This window comes from Alosa alosa, chromosome 13 (assembly GCF_017589495.1).
Source record: "Alosa alosa isolate M-15738 ecotype Scorff River chromosome 13, AALO_Geno_1.1, whole genome shotgun sequence".
Classification (NCBI taxonomy): domain Eukaryota; kingdom Metazoa; phylum Chordata; class Actinopteri; order Clupeiformes; family Clupeidae; genus Alosa; species Alosa alosa.
In genome coordinates, this window is record NC_063201.1 from 33312431 (window position 1) to 33330492 (window position 18062).

At 37.4% G+C, this 18062-nt stretch overlaps 1 protein-coding gene across 1 annotated transcript in view; it reads left to right on the plus strand.

Annotated features, from left to right (window-relative positions):
* The first annotated feature begins 1593 nt into the window (after positions 1 to 1593).
* The window catches only part of nphs1 (NPHS1 adhesion molecule, nephrin), a 155852-nt gene continuing 139383 nt past the window's right edge, over positions 1594 to 18062 (plus strand). Inside the window, exons 1-2 of the mRNA XM_048261958.1 lie at positions 1594 to 1679; positions 16812 to 17012. Of these exons, the coding sequence (XP_048117915.1) occupies positions 1616 to 1679; positions 16812 to 17012 (265 nt within the window). The 5' untranslated portion in view covers positions 1594 to 1615. The remainder of the gene's footprint in view (positions 1680 to 16811; positions 17013 to 18062) is intronic.

Below are 18062 nucleotides of genomic sequence, written 5' to 3' on the forward strand. Positions count from 1 at the left end.
TTTGTATTTGAAATACGTATTTTAAGAGATGCCCTTGCTGGTGGGATGGCTTCATAGGACCTCTGCTTCCATGTAAACAGGTCAAGTCTTGTTTCATCAACTCCATCAGCAATGCTACCCCCCCCCCCCCTCAATGGTGGTTTTGTGAACAGAAAAACTATATTTATTTTACACAAGTCCTTTGACCCAGAAATGTAAGTGTCAGAAGAGTGATAGGCTCAAACAGCGCATATTTCATAAAAGACGCTATATCTCCATTTCTAGAAAAGGATTTTGATGAAAACTAGCCACTGTTTAGCTTGGGATTTCTGAGGAACAGAGGCATGTACAAAATAAGCGGTTTGTACTCACTGAGAGATTAAAGTCTCACCTTTCAAATGAGCCATAGTATGTCTCCATAGCTATAACATAGAATACGCTGTGGCTCTACAAAAATCGTCAACAATGATTGCTGGCACTCTGGGCCAAAGCTTCTGAAAACAGTGTGGCAGTCAAAGTGTTAAACATACTCCATAGCTAGCTAATGAAAGTTAGCCCATTCAATTGCTTTTTTTAATAACATGATGCTAATCACGATTTATACGATAACAAATCTAAAGCATATTTAACCTTTAAATTTCGACTTCATGCAGAAATAACAGTATTACAGAAATAACAGTAAGGTGTTCTAAGCGATGCCACACATTTTTTAGGCTAAAACATTTTATGTCACTTACTGCAAACAATACCTAACCAACCGCCAGCTGTCTGTGTCCTGAATACACTGTAAAAAAACGTGATCTCTGTGGACAGCCCAGGCTCCAAAAACGGCAACAAAAACAACCTGGGCAAACCTAGCCCATAAACAGTGGTAAGTGGTAGTTTTCCTACCAGTTTAGCTGCTCTGATAGCTGTTCTGAACTCTCCTGCATATTCCAGTTAACGTGGCATTTCCTTTGACATTTGTCAAATAATTACATTTTTGAATGTTTTTTTTTTTAGATCTTGTTCATCCTCACATTGGAGTCTCGAGTTCATGTCCGAAGTTTGGTTTCGATAAGTGGAAGCATTCCTGAGATAATTCCCTACTTCCTGTTTCGTAGCTACACCAGCAATTTCATTTGGTTGTGACGGGCAAACGCTTCCAAAAATCAAAAATCCTTCTAGTAACTTTTGTGAGGCTTGGTCCAAGGATCATGTGCATCAAGTTTAGTGAAGTTCGGACCACATTTGTGACCTGTGAAACTTTAGTTTCGCTTTCTATTAAATCCAATATGTCGGAAGAAATAAATGGGATAAATGCAGAGACCAAATTTCCCTCACGGGATCAAAAGAGTATACTTATACTTACTTAGATATAGGCTTATTTACTATGAACAAACCATTTATAACTGTGTGAACTAATGCTTTACTGATGATAAGTTATGTATGAACAATAAATTACTAATGATGAACAAACCATTAACTAATAAGTAACAAAGGATTAATAAATTATGAATTGTGTGTAGTTATTATAAAGTGTTACCGAATAATAATATGAAAACTTAAGAAGAACAATAAGTGTGCTGCTTTCAGCAAGCACACTTAATAATGATGTTATGTTTGGCAGGCACTGAACACATGAAAGAGGAGCAGCATGATTTTACTGGCAATGCTTCAAGGATCCAGATGTTTTCTTCTCCTCTTTACAATTATTTTAGGTAAGATTACTTTTACCTTATTGTTATGGTATTTAACACTTTCCTCCTAAACCTCTCACTGTTACCTGCGTGTGTGTGTGTGTGTGTGTGTGTGTGTGTGTGTGTGTGTGTGTGTGTGTGTGTGTGTGTGAGGGGGTGTAGTGGTGTGTGTGAGTGAGAGGGGTGTACCTGTATGTGGGGGTGGGGGCAAGTGGCAAGAGAGATAGAGAGAGAGAAAAAAAGAAGAAAGAAGAGCCGCTGTCTTGCTGACTTTGCGACCATCCCTATATGGTGTGACCAGCTCAGATCCTCACTGATGTTAGTTCCAAAGAATCTGAAGCAGCTGACTCTCTCTGCTGTGCCCCCAATGTGGATGGGTGTGTGCTCCTCTTCCTGCAGTCTCCTGTAGTCCACTATCAGCTCCTTGGTTTTGCTGATGTTGAGCAGCAGGCTGTTGTCCTGGTACCAAGATGTCAGGGTTGCCACCTCTGCTCTGTAAGCAGACTCATCATCACTCGTGATACAGCCGACTATGGTGCTTTCAAAAGCAAACTTAACGATGGTGTTTGTCAATTTAACAATATGTCACAGGTGATGAACAGGTATACATTCCTGTTAGCTGCTTAGACCTGAGCGGAGGGGGGCATAGAGATTCATCCATTAAACGAGTCAGAATACATTTTTAAGTTTAAATATATATATATGAACCGCACCTGAGCAAGCATACTTTGCAGTTCGTCGTAAATAATTTCTAGTTGTATTAGTTGTGATATATTCTCTTTTTACCTGCTCCAGTAGGTAGACTTGGTCCAGAGGTGAATGGGTAAATCTTTGGTTCTGAATGTCCGCAGAGCGTTCTTTGAACCATAAGGGCTGATATCTGCTTCCTACAAGAAACACATTGAACAGACACAGAATTACAGCATCTTAACTTTAGATAATTTGACAAAATATACTCTTCAACATCTAACAGCAAACAAAGAGGTTTCTTAATTTTAATAAATAAAGATATTCAGTTCTAAACCGATCTATCATGGACCCAGATGGAAAATTAATCATCATTAAAGGATAATTCCGGTGTGATTTTGACCTAAAGTGAAACATGAAGTGTGAACGTATGTCTCATAGCTCACCTCAGCTTGTCCCCTGCACTCAGAAATCTGGCGCTAGTTAGCCAATGCTACCCACAGTGTTTCGTTGTGGTGCCTCGGGCATCGGCCTAGCCATCCAAATAAATCACTGTTTTACACCATTTACGAGGCTCAAAGTAGCTCCATACTTCATTGGTAGACTTCCGAGGGCCTTGACATTTAAAATGAGACATGGAGAACTTTGAAAAAGCACTGGTAGTTTATTTACAAGACGATTTATACAGACAGTACCTTAAGGAATTTTACCGTTCGACACCATCTTGAATTTATTCACAATAAGTCGAGCGATGAGTACGAATGAACAGGTATGATAAGGGGTCAGATTCCAAAAATAATTCCGTGGAAATGCATGGATTCCAGTTGCTGCTACTGGAAGCAATTGAATCCATGCATTTCCACTGACTTATTTTTGGAATATAACGTAGTGTAACGTTACAGTGTATATATGTATTTGTTAAACAAAAACGGTCAATTTACATTCCATAACTATAACATAGCTGATGTTATGTGCATCTTGCTAACATGTGTAGCTGACACTGTAACGTTACATTATATTATTTTGCTTAATGAGAGCTTATCTATCTATATATACATATAGAATTTCTAGGGGGTGGGGTATTACACGTTACCACTGTTTCCACATATATATATATATATATATATATATATATATATATATATATATATATATATATATATATATATATATATATATATATATATAATTCCATTATATATATATATATATATATATATATATATATATATATATATATATATATATAACACTGTAGTTCCAAATAACGTTCTTGATGATGCAGCTGATATATATCATTGGTGGAAACAGTGGTAACGTGTAATACCCCACCCCCTAGAAATTCTCTGCCACAGCCTATGTTGACATGTTTCTAATTTAAACCGAGTGATTAATGCTGGCATTGTCATCGTCAGCTGCAAAAACCTAAACCTACTGCAAGAATATAAAACATTTTACTGAAGCCGACCAATATGTCATTGTTTGTGTTAAATATCTATGTTAGAGAAAATATATAGCCTGGATTAATGTCTGGGTATCCCATATATTTTTAATTGTCTTGTGGCTTAACGGCAGCGCGTCAGTGCACTACGCGCTCGGCCGGAGTTCGCATCCTATCTCTTCTCTTCACCTCTGAGTAAGAGTAGACCTACGAGACACAACAATAGGTTTTGACCATACATATTTATATATATAGTTACTCTACATCGACAGACCATAGGTAGCCTACAAGACATCAGTCAAAAACAATTGAATCTATGTGTCACACTAGTTCACCTGCAGGTAGCGATAAGCAAATCTCACATCATAAGAAAATTGAACCTACAACACTGGAATAACAAGTCACCAGCTTTAGCCACCACACCATTTATCACTGTGCTGATTTCAAGAGTCTGTGAAAATTATAATACTAGCTTATCAAAAAGCAAGCCAATACTCAAATTAACATAAATAGCAAGAATAAGCCAAGTATGGGAGTCAGTCTCTTAATCAAAATAAAGGTACAGGATAGATCAATCATTGAGTCACGAGATAAACATCCACTTCGTAATTTTTGGTTAGGCGATTGTGATTTTTTGTTAGGCACTCCGGACACCAACAGGAACTACTAAGGAACGACACAAGTGCGACTGCCTAGGGGCAGTAGTTCAAACGACCAAACTTTGTGTCCTTGTTTGCAATTGAGAGTTCGAACTACCCTTTCTAGAAACACCAAATCCAAGAACGATAGAGCGAACTACCAAGGTTGTGACACAAGTTAGCAAACGACGCTTTCTAGAAACGAGCCCCAGTTCAATGGAGACAGGGTTGCCAACTTTGGGTGTTTGTGAAGTCATAGTGCGTGTGCGTTAAATTTTTCCCTAAACCTAATTTTAAAAATGTCTTTCCCCTGATTTTTTTGCTATGTACAGTATCATCCCTGATTTATGTTTAAAAAAAAACTAATAGAATGGAAAAGTTTCTTCAAAATGTACAATTAACACTTGAAAACAAGACCAGGGTTTTAACCCTGTGGCATGGAAGGGTTATGAGCCACTGGGCCCCTGGGCACAGACATGAAAAGGGCCCCCCTGCCCACCTGAAAAAGATAGTAGCTCAGTAGAAAAAAAAAAAAAACAATTAACCCCTTAAATGATGACTTCTGGCGAGTTTTGTGGAAAGAAATGGACAGATTGAGACTTATGAATGTGTGTATGAGTGCACATATGTATCAGGGATGGAAATAGCCTAAAATATTTTTTTCCACCAACCATTGTGGCTGGTGGATTCCAAAGTCTACCAGCCACTAGAGATACAGTATGAACATTTGATAAAAAATCATGACCAAAATGATCACGGTTATTGGTATTATTGCAATATGATTAAAATGTGCTGACTTTTTTTCTAAACCTACCATCAATGTTGGACAGAACTCATAATTGGCCTGCCATTCATGCCCAGTAGCAACAAATCTAAAGGTCAACAGAACAGCTATAGTGTCATAAAAGTGGTGTGGCTCCTTTAAGACCCAATCCACTGATGTGAGTTCTGGAGCCATCCAACTTTATCTAACTCTATACTATCCTACATAATCTGATTTTAATATTATGTCTAGACTATATTTAACATTTAACATTTATTTTCTATTTGGCCTGTTATGAAATTATGCATTGACCAATATAAGCACACTTTTTTAAGACACTTAAATACATGCATGCTTAGCATTTTGTGAAAACAAATCATTATGAGCCATAAGCTGTATATCCTCTGATTTTAATATTTACACATATGTAGGTATTTAAGCACAGCTCAGTTTTAAGACACTTAAAATTGGAAATCATATAGAAATTTGCTACCATTTCAAATTACTCTGGAACGGCTTATTGTACAGGGGATTGCATTACACCTTTGTGTTCGGAAAGCTCTGCTGTTTATTCTGGTTTACGGTTTGTTATGTGTGGAACGAAAAGTTTGTGAGATATTCCACCTATATGAATTGAAATGAGCGCAGAGCTATAGTAGCCTAATATAACTACTAATAACTACACACAATTTATCATTTATTAAGCTATTAATAAATAACTTAATCAATTAATTCAATCATTAATATTAATGTATTTGTTACTTATTAGTTAATGGTTAGTAATTTATTGTTCATACATAATTCATCATCAGTAAAGCATTTGTTCACACAGTTAAATGTTTTGTTCATAGTAAATAAGCCTATATCCAAAAAATATGTTTGTAACTACATTATTTATACTTAATAAATAATAAAATAACCGCTTATAAATGAAATAACGTTCCCATTATAAACCAGTTGCAAACTATTACAAAATTATCATCAGGATCATTTGATCATCATTTGTAAAGCATTGCTCCTATGTTAATTCTCATAAATAAAGTCTTTGTACACACAGTTATAAATTGTTTGTTCATGGTAAATAAGCCTATATCTAAAATATGTTTATAAATTATTGGTAATACTTAATAAATGGTGCAATAATATGTTTTTGATGAAGTAATATTTCCATTATTTAACAGTTGTTACATGCACATGCACTAATGATTAGTTTGGGTGAGGATAAATATTTTAGAAACCACTTCCTAATACTATAATTTATGATTAATTCAGGAGTTATAAGTGGTTAGTTAATGATATTTTGTGAGCTCATCTAAAGTGAGGATGTTTTATGCCTTGCAACACACTTTCAAATGAGTTGTAAAGATTACATTCACATTCATTCATTTAGCAGACAAGCGACGTACACATGTCAATTAAATGAAAGACCACTGACACAACAATGAAAGCCAGGAATCGAACCCCCAACTTTTCAGGCTACTGCATGCTAGTCCAGCCCCTTATCCACTACCTTCACCCAGATGAAAACATCTACAACCATGCAAGAGTTTCTGTTTTCTTCTACTACACACTGTTAAGCATTTACAGTGGCGATTCTAGACATTTTTAACAAGGGTGGCACTAGTGAGGCACTGATTAATTCAAGGGTGGCATGAGGCAAAACATCCAGATAAACAGAAACAGGCTCAAGATGTGAAATTAGCACAAATACATTAGGGAAACCAGACGCAAACACCATACTCATAAATTGAAGGACAAAAAAAACACAAATACCTTACCATCACATAACATTTCTTTGTATTTGAATAAAATGTAATACAAACATATTAAAGTTAATTATCTAAGTTGTCTGTCACTGGGCTATGCTGTTCTAAAACAAATTTAATCATGGGGACATTAAAATATAATACATTTTATTATATTATATTACTGTAAATGAAGATATACAAATATACTCATCTAAGACATTTCCCCCACAATAACTTATATCTATGGCCATCTATTTTTGTAGCTGTTAAAATAATTGGTAACACTTTATAATAACTACACACAATTCATAATTTATTAAGCCTTTGTTACTTATTAGTTAATGGTTTGTTCATCATTAGTAATTTCTTGTTCATACATAATTTATCATCAGTAAAGCATTTGTTCACACAATTATAAATGGTTTGTTCATAGTAAATAAGCCTATCCAAAAATATGTTTGTAAGTACATGATTTATACTTAATAAGTAAGGAAACAACCACTTATAATGAAATCATTTTCTTATTATCAACCAGTTGCAAACTATTGCATGCTTTGTTCATCATTTGTAAAGCATTGTTTCTATGTTAATTCTCATAAATAAAGTATTTGTACACACAGTTATAAATGGTTTGTTCATAGTAAATAAGCCTATATCTAAAATATGTTCATGAATTATTGTTAATACTTAATAAATTATGCAATATACACATGCACTAATGATTAGTTAGGGTGAGGATACATATTTTATAAACCACTTCCTAATACTATAATTCATGATTAACTCAGGGGTTACAAGTGGTTAGTTAATGATATTTTGTGAGCTTATCTAAAGTGAGGACTTTCTATGCCTTGCAACACATTTTCAAATGAGTTGTAAAGATTACATTCACATTCATTCATTTAGCAGACAAGCGACGTGCACATGTCAATTAAATTGAAGGCCATTGACATAATATTGAAAGCCGGGAATCGAACCCTCAACTTTTCAGGCTACTGCATGCTAGTCCAGCTCCTTATCCACTACACTACCTTGGCCCAGATAGGAACCCCTACAACTATGCAAGAGTTTCTGGGTAACACTTTATTTTAATGTGTCGCTGTTACAGTGTACCTATCTAATTAGGTACAGTGGTACAACCTGTGTAACAACATGTACTATCAGGTACTATCATTGTACTTGCATTATGTATTTGTGGGTACCTACATATAGTTGTTACATTGTAATACTGAGTGCTTTTACAAAACTTTGCCAATTTGCCTAAATTTTTCATCAGAGGCAAAAGAGCTGACCTGAGACCTGCTGGATGGGGTAAATCTGGTCATGATAGATTTGATATACAAATCATTCTTAGCTCCAGTCAAGGCCTCATTGTCTTCAGTGTACATGTAACAGCTGTGCTGCTACAACCTTGTTACTCTTTGATACAGTGGAATAAACCTATTAAGTGTACCAGTTAATTACTTACATGTACATATGACATGTATGTTATGTCTTCGATGTCTTGGAACAGGTCTACTAATTCACATGTACTGTGTGGTGTAACAGCAGACATGTTTCAACACATCAATTACAGGATGCATGACATCATTGACAGGATGTATATAATATGTATGTACTTAACTGGTAATGTAAGTACTTAACTGGTACACTTTATTTTAATGGGTTTATTCCACTGTATCAAAATAATAAATGTGTATCAACACAGTTGATACATGTACTACAGTATGTAGGGTAATGGCAGACATGTTCCATGACACCAATGACACAACATACATGTAATATGTAATTGTAAGTACTTAACTGGTACACTTCATTTTAATGGCTTTGTGCCACTGTATCAAAGAGCAATAAGTGTGTACCAACACAGTTGATATATGTACTATGTAGTGAATTAGTAGACCTGTTCCAAGACATCGAAGACACAACACAACATACATGTCATATGTACACTGTACATGTAAGTAATTAACTGGTACTGCATATTCACGAGCGCACACCATATCAGACAGCTGATTAGAACGGTATTGTTGCGTCATCCGGAACTTTTTCCCTGGCCGGAACAAATTCACTGTGACAGTACACTTAATAGGTTTATTCCACTGTATCAAAGAGTAACAAGGTTGTAGCAGCACAGGTTGGAGCTAAGAATGGTTTGTATATCAAATCTATCATGACCAGATTTACCCCATCCAGCAGGTCTCAGGTCAGCTCTTTGCCTCTGATGAAAATTTAGACAAATTGGCAAAGTTTTGTAAAAGCACTCAATATTACAATGTAACAACTATATGTAGGTACTCACAAATACATAATGCAAGTACAATGATAGTACCTGATAGTACATGTTGTAACACAGGATGTACCACTGTACCTAATTAGGTAGGTACACTGTAACAGCGACACATTAAAATAAAGTGTTAGCAAATAATGTATAAACCTATTTAAGATATAGGCTTATTTACTATGAACAAACAATTTATAACTGTGTGAACAAATTATAAATTACTAATGATGAACAAATCATTAACTAATAAGTAACAAAGGTTTAATAAATTATGAATTGTGTGAAGTTATTATAAAGTGTTACCATATAATTTGACCTGCTTTTTTGTCTTTTCTTTTTTTGTTTATTTTCTCAAGAAACCTGAGGTTGGTATGAATGAGTGTATTTTGTATGTGAGCAATATCATCTTCCTGAATCTCAATATTATAATCACAAGCCCCGAAAGCATCTTAAGCCTAAGAGCGTCGTAAAGTCCCTCTTACGAACGTCTTAAGATTTGCCCACTGTTTCCCGAAACCATCGTAGCTTAAGAGCGTCGTGAAAACACTCGTAGATCTACGAGTGCTCCAGAGTTCTCGTTACCGGCTAAGAGCGTCTTAACAGCACTTCTCACTGAGGTCACCAACAGGACATACAGAGGAATTACAAATTAGAATACATAATCCAACTTACGTCCCCATTCTTTTTATTGTGTTTACCTGTGATGAATCAGATTTTAGCGTGCAAAATAGCATAGCCTACATTTAATGGTCATAATATTGAAAAGCGGACAAAAATGCAATCAAGTTATGGAACGAGACGTTGCCAGAATAGTTTGCCATTATCTTTGCTAAGTGAGGGCTATATTTTATTAGGCCTTTAAGGGTACAAGCAGAGAAGGAACATGTGGTTTAGTCTGTAGGCCTACTGCATCAAAATCTAAGCCTACACATTTTCTCACTTTCTTACTCGACTTCTTTCTTATCTTCAAACGTGTTCTTAAGTGACACAGCGAAAAAGTATTGCATGGTGCAACAATCTAATCTTAAATAATTACAATTATTTATGTCTGTGTGTGGTATAACCTACTTGGGATGCTTACATGCAGATGTCAAAGTGTTTCTATATTCGTATTGATGTGAATTAATGTGTAGATCCGAAGTTTAAACGGTAGGCCTATAACTGTGACGTGCAGTCACCTGACATCACCATCAAATCAGAGGATATTTCAGAACTATTAACGTGGACAGCTCCCCTTAAGAGCATCTTAAGAGCAGTGCACGTGCGTTCACGCTACGAGCATGTTCGGGAAACAGTCGGAAAAACCAAACGAACGATCGTAAAATGAATCGTAAAAAGCCCTCTTTAGAGCGTGTCTCTGTCGTTATCGGGAAACTGGGCCCTGGACAAATTATTAATTAAATTTTCACGTGGGGTAACTTGTTGCAGGGCAACCATAACCGGTTTCATGTCTTCCGATTGGATGATTAATGATCAGTTTCTTCAGAAACTTGAGGTTGGTATGAAGGAGCGTATTGTGGATGTGAGCAAACATTGTTCACGTTGCACATGGTGCAACTTCTTGCAGGGCAACTACATAACCGGTTCCATGTGTTCGAATTGGATGACTAAAGTTCTCAAGAAACTTGAGGTTGGTATTAGGGAGTGTGTGAGCAACCTACATTTTACTTATCTGCCTGAATCTCAATATTCTGATCACAACAACTCTGGGCAAATTACAAGTCAGCACTAGTGCTGCATTCATTGTTTTGCACTTTTATAATCACATCACCAAAAGTAGGTTACTGGTTTTACCAAAAGTATTTGGCAGTATTTTTAAACTACAAACCTATGAAGTATTTTGATACAAAATATGATGCCATTTTTTTCCAACTAAATAAAATACAAATGACAACATACTATTTTGTAATTTAAATACATATATCAGACATACTGCCGATCCCTGGCTGTTGGCTGCAGCAACTCAAGCTAGGTAGTACTGATTGTTTATGTTAGTTTTGATCCAATTTGACAGCTTTGCTATGTTGCCCACCCAAAATTTCTACCAGCCCACCCAAATATAGTAGCCTAGGTTAGAACCAGCCCTGCCCTGCATGGAGACATATTTTACGATAATATTGGAGAAAATGTTAGAAAAACTTTAGGTTTTTGTTAACGGAATCTCCTGACCCTCATTCATCTATTTGCGCAACAACCCACATTCTGCCTTCAATCCAGCGAGACAAGTGAAATAAATGTTTTTTTTTTTTAAGATATCGCCATAGGCACGATATTTAGGCTACCTCTTTTAAGCCTACACAAAGTTGCGAATTAAGGAGTATTTCCTGATCGGGGAAACCTTTCGGTCTGCAAGCGTGTTTGCCACTTACATTTCTGATGTCTGACTTCAAACTGCTGCAAGTGCATCAAGAAAGGTCCCGCCTTAGACCATGTTAATGGACAATCGTAGACTAGGATTTGGGGGTGGCACCTGGCCACCCGGAGCCACCCCTCTGGCTCCGGCCCTGAGCATTTATTAAACATATGTCAACTATTATTAAATGCTGTATTCTTCGTTTGTAAAGCATTATTCCTACATTCCTACATAAATTATGAAAATGGTTTGTTCATAGTAAACAGGCATATCTATATTATATTTTTAAATTGTGTTGTAGTTCCACTGGGCAGTATAGTGTAGTGGATAAGGAGCAACACAATCCACCCAATTAATATCAGTTATCAAGCCCCAGTCTCTAAACACTCAAACACATGCTAAAACTTCAACTACATGGCACTTCAATACCTCACTGTTAGAAGACCCCAACTTTACAACCCTGTGGGCATTCTTTCTGGAGATGAACGACTTTCCAGACACCTCACCTTTACTGCTATGGGAAACTGGGAAGGCCGTAATCAGAGGACAAATCATATCATACTCTTCATACAGGAAAAAACAGCAACAACAATTGGAAAATACATTAGAACAAAAAATCACTTAACAAATGAAATATCCCGCCATCCCAGTGAACCAAAACAGACACAACTTGATTATATCATACAGAAAAAAACACAATTTCAAATTCAGCAACTGATATATAATGTTTTTCAATACAGTAATAAAGCAAACAGTAAATATTTAGCAAATCTACTCCAACACAAGAAAGATAAATCAATCATCCCAACCATCTTGGACTCCACAGGAAACATTAATCAAAATCCACAGAATATAAACAACATATTTCAGAATTTCTACAGCAACCTCTATTCCCCCACTCACCAACAGTCTGACATACACCAAAATTAAGTGTAGAACAAACAAACATTCTAGATGCACCCTTTAGTCTTAATGAACTTACCAAAGCACTCAATAAAATTCCTAGCAACAAATCTCCCAGACCAGATGGATTAGAAGCCGAATTCTACTTACACTTTTGGGACATATTATCACTACTATTCAAGAGAGTAATTATAGAAATTAAAACTTCTTCCACCATACCCACACACATGAATAAAGCAGCCATGATATTACTGTTAAAACCCAACAAAGCTCCATCTCACCCCTCTAGCTACCGACCTCTCTCACTATTGAATAGTGACTTGAAAATTATCACCACTAGCAACCAGAATAGAAACAGTCACTCCCGCTCTCATTCATCCAGATCAGACAGGTTTCATTAAAAATAAACACGCCACAGATAATGTCAGACTTTTCAACTATTCAATATATCACAAGAAAGACAACAGAAAATCATTATCATTTCACTTGATGCAGAAAAAAGCTTTCGTTAAGGTAAACTGGTAATTTTTATTCAATATACTTCACAAGTTTGGTTTTGGAGAGTCGTTCATGCACTGAATTAAAACACTGTACACATCACCCAGGGCCATTACCACTAACGGAATCATTTCACAAGTTTCAGAAAAAAAAGAAGAAAATAAATAAATAAATAAACTTTACAAAACAGAAGAGGGAGGCTTGAAGTTATGTTTTTGTTGAATCTAGAAATGTTAAAAATGGGGTCCAGGTGTCTTCAAAGGCTGACATTTGCTTCCCTCTGTGTGCATTGTATTTTTCCATATGTTCCGAGATTAAATTTGTCCAGTGATTGATGTGGCAAGATTTCCAGTTTTGGAGGACTACTTTCTTAGTGACAGCTAGAGAGATGAGCAATGGATTCTTGAATTTTTGCAGGATGTGGATTTCGGAGATGTCACCAAGGAGACAGAGTGTTGGGGATGATGGGATTCTGTAGCTCAGGATGGTGGACAGTGTCTCAGTGACTGTGATCCAGAAAGAGTGAACTGGTTGACAGAGCCACATGGCGTACAAAAATAGACATGCTACCTAAAATGCATTGTGAACAGATACCTGTGTTGGCTAGGCCCATTTTGAACATTTTACTTTGGGTGATGTTAGTTCTGTGAATGACTTTACGTTAATGTGAATGACGTTCGGTGTTCAGCTTTTTCTGTGCAAGTGTGAAGAAAGAAAGATCAAGAAATATTTTAATAAATACCAAGAGAGAATAAAAAGTGCAGTGTGTGTACGTACAGTCCATGTGCAAGTGTGTAAGAAAACAAAACAAAAAAAGTTTATATAGTCTTGTGTGTGTTCAGGATACGGATTGCTTGAGGATAGAAGCTCCTCCTCAGTCTCTCTGTTCTGGTCTTGTAGCAGCAGAGACCTTTGCCTGACCTCAGTCTTTTGAAAAGTCCATGATCAGGATGTGACGAGTCCTTTACAATACTTTGGGCCCTGACACATAGGGCCAGATGCACTAACGCTTTTGCGCCCATTTCAGGCGTATTTGTTTCGCAACGTGCGTGTAAAATCATTGCGAGGTATGTACAAACAGGCCGCAATGATGAAAAAGCGCAAACTGCCTGTCGCGGGAGCTGAAAGTGGCAGATTGCGTTTTTAATGTCATGCATATGCATTCATGGGAGGATCCAGGGGAAAGTGGGAGTTTAGCGTAAAAAGATGGGAGGGGAAGAGTAAAGAGCGCCTAATTATGTATTCCGCGGTATGTACAAAGACTGCTCCTAAAAGCGCCGCCGTCTATTCTTGCGCCTAAATACTTCCGCCTTGTAAAAGCAGGTGTTAATCCAAATTGCAGTTCAATGCGTTAATAAGAGAACCTTTCAAAGACAACAGAATCGCTATTTAGAGCATCAGTTTTGTAAGTCTTTGTACTATCAAAAGCAACATTAACTTTCGTTGGCCTTTCGAATGTCTTACTTTCACTTTCACGTCATTCACTTAAACTTTCCTACTTGCTAGATTTGACCAATCTTCCATAGCCTACGTGCACAAGCATTTTGAGTAGAACTACTGATCTTCATTATCTCCTTGCTTGTTGACATCTTATCATGTATGGTATTATTTCATGATCGCTAAACGTTTGATTCTTTTAATGTTGTCATCAGTTAACTTCATTCAGCTGCGCTTGTAGGCGCTGCCATTCAGTTGTGGACGTTCGTAAATTGCGTTTATGGGCGGAGAAAGGCAGATAACTTACACTAAGGATTGAACGATTGATAAATACGACGGAAACTTGGGTCTGACAGCGTTCGCAATGTGCGGTTTGTCTATGACGCTGATAACGCTACGTTCGCAAATGTACGTACATCTGGCCCATAGTATTTTCTTGTGTTGTGCGTCATCTGTGCTTTGCTATAGTTGTTTTTTTTGTCATTTATATTTCTCTTTTACATCAAACGGTTCATGAGATATTGACATGTGGCAGCTGTAGCGTCCCCTATGCATAGAATGTCACAGAATGCAGTGAAGTAGTGGCCTTAAGAGCAAGGAAGGATATTTTGTTGGGCGCCAGACACTCTAAAGGAATGCCACAGAGAAGAAAAGATAAGGAGTGGCCACTACCGCTTTTCTTCAGTCATTTTGTGTCAATGATTCCCGGGACACTGAAAGACTGGGCTACACGAAACTCGGTGGGCATGTAGCCCCACATGATGACACGGAACCATTGATTTTTGTTTTGATCCATTGCTCACCCGGACACAGTTTGCTGTAATTATCTCGAGAACCGTAGGGCCTAGGGTGACCAATTTTTTGTATGCTATTGAGCTTTATGTATGATATGGTGCCACCTAGTTAAACAAAAATGAGGAGTTGTAACTCCGCAGGTGCAGGTATCTTCTCCCGGGGCAGAACGCTTCACGTCCTTCAACAAAATTTGGTGGAACCTCCAAGAAATGTGGTGGAAAAAGCCACTAACCCATTACCTCCAATCTAGCACTCTGAATAATGCAACCAGCAGAGAACAGTCTGAGATGAGAAGAAGCCACTGATGGCCTTTATTCACAAATACTGGTACTCCAGTATACAGCTCTGAACAGGCAGAGACTAAGTACAGCCAGGCAGGAGATGTGAATGGATGGATGTCCTCTGCAGCGGATGATCCACAAACTGGGAGTCAGCTTTTATTCTCGGAGCTGGTGTTCAAACTCCACCTCTTTCTGCAATATGGCCAATCATGGCCTGCCCTTTACGCAAATGGAAGACACCTTTTTAGCTAATCAGCGCATACTCAATTAATTATATTGGTGGATCAGTTTACCGTATTGTCCATAAAATGAATGTGCACCATTTATTTGGTACTGGGCAAGTCTATTAGATTACATACAGCAGGCCTGTTTCATGGATGTGCATGACATCATCCCTTGGTGGCTGCCTAGCCATACATTAGTCTTCATGAAATTTACCACACTGACATGTTCAAAACTGCACAAAATTTGAAGTGTAGGATCATTGACACTCTCTGGATGCATGCCAAGTTTCGTGGAATTCCGTTCATAGGAGGCCATACAATAAATTAATTTATGTGTGCATTTAGTGACTGTACACATGCACACACACACACACACACACACACACACAGACGCACGCACATCCACACACGCAGGTACACACATACTCACACGCAGGTACACACATACTCACACACATAAAACACACACACACACACACATACACAGTACACATGCACACACACACGCACGCACAGACAGACACACACACAAACACCCACACAAGCATGCACACGCAGAAACGCACATAAACACACACACACACCATTACTCCCCCCCCCCCACACACACACACATATACACAAACGCAAACACACATGTGCACACACTCATTTACATACACAAAAGTTGCAAGAGTAGGGGATGGAGCAGGAGATGGAGACAAATTGACTAGCATGATTTATTATTTGTAATTGTAATTTTCCCACATCTTACTAACTGTAACTGATTACATTTACAATTATTTATTTTAAAATGTAATTACACAATTTTGTTACAGGTAATTTACTCCCCAACCCTGAATATTGCCAAAATCATAGCTGGCTTTTAATTGCACCATTTTTGGTCATTGCAAGTGAGTTAGCTTAGTACTTTTGTAAAAACTCTTTAGCGCCGTTTCAATAAGCGTAACCAATGCTGGTATAAACAAGTGTAGGAATCAAACAAGTGTTAGCCACACATGTTACAGCAAATATTTAATTTGACAAAATCATTGATACAGCACAAAATATAACTTGCATTTTTTGCTAACCTTTTACCACTGCTTGGCTGTTTCCCTACAGTGAAAAGTATCCAGGCACAACAAGCTTTCCTGACCCAACCCAGGAATGTCACAGTGCAGGCTGGCGCTAAGGCTCAGCTGAACTGTCACGTACTGAGGGCAACAGGACTAGTCCAGTGGGTGAAGGATGGTCTACTACTGGGGCCCCAGAGAAACTTGCCAGGCTTTCCACGGTATAGCATCTTTGGAGATGAGAGGAGAGGTGAGACATTTTAGAATGTAATTACTGGACAGTCATGCTCACTTATGTGTTCACTTCAGTGTTGGCAAGGTTACTTTGGAACTACTTTTGAATAGATTACAGATTAGAAGTCACCCTATTTAAAATGTAATCATAGTGCAACTATTTCAATTACTTTATCAAAGTAATGTAAGTTATTACATTTAATTACATATTGATTACTTTTCTATATTTCCAATGAATGTTTTCAACCATTTTCAAATGTTTAAATGTTTAAAACTTTAGATCGATTTACGGATGATTGGGAGTACATACGTTGAGTTGACATCCAAATCATGTCATTCGGATGTGTTTTGAGAAAGTTCGATGTTACCGTTTTTAGTCAAAGCTCGTTAGCGTGGAAGTGAGAAGGGCATATTATTTCGCCGCTACAAAACGCTATTTTTATACCTCTTCTACAGTTCCAAACAACATTGCACTTACGTGGTAGTGAGTAGAGGGTCCCTAAAGTCAAACCGAAGTATCCCGAGGTCTTTATGTGGTCAGATAGAGAGTCCAGAATGAATTTCATCAAGGCAGTACCTTACCGGAAATGTTGCTGCTGCAGCTGGCGTCTTTAGGGGAAAGTCTGTGTCGATTGCCGAGTGTGGAGTAACACGCTCTGGAAATTCACAATTTCGTCGCCGTTTAAAAAAAAAAAAAAACATAGTCCAGTATTTCTTTTGAAATTGAAATGAAGTTGTATGGACTGGACTATTTTGGACTATGCTGGACTACTACGGCGACGAAATTGTGAATTTCTAGAGCGTGTTAATCAGTCCCGCGCAGACCTCTACTGCCTAGCAGCTAGAATAAAATCGCGTGTAAGGCAGCATGGGAAAACCCAGGCTACTTGTAGTCTGCACAATGACACTAAAGTTGAATCTAATCTAATCTTGCGTATTCCCACTGGATTTGATATTAAAAATGTATTTTCTTGCTTTAATTGATTTCACTTTGTGTATATTGTTAATATTGTTGATTGTACATGGTTTAAGATATAGCCTAATGATAATAACAGCAACACTTATT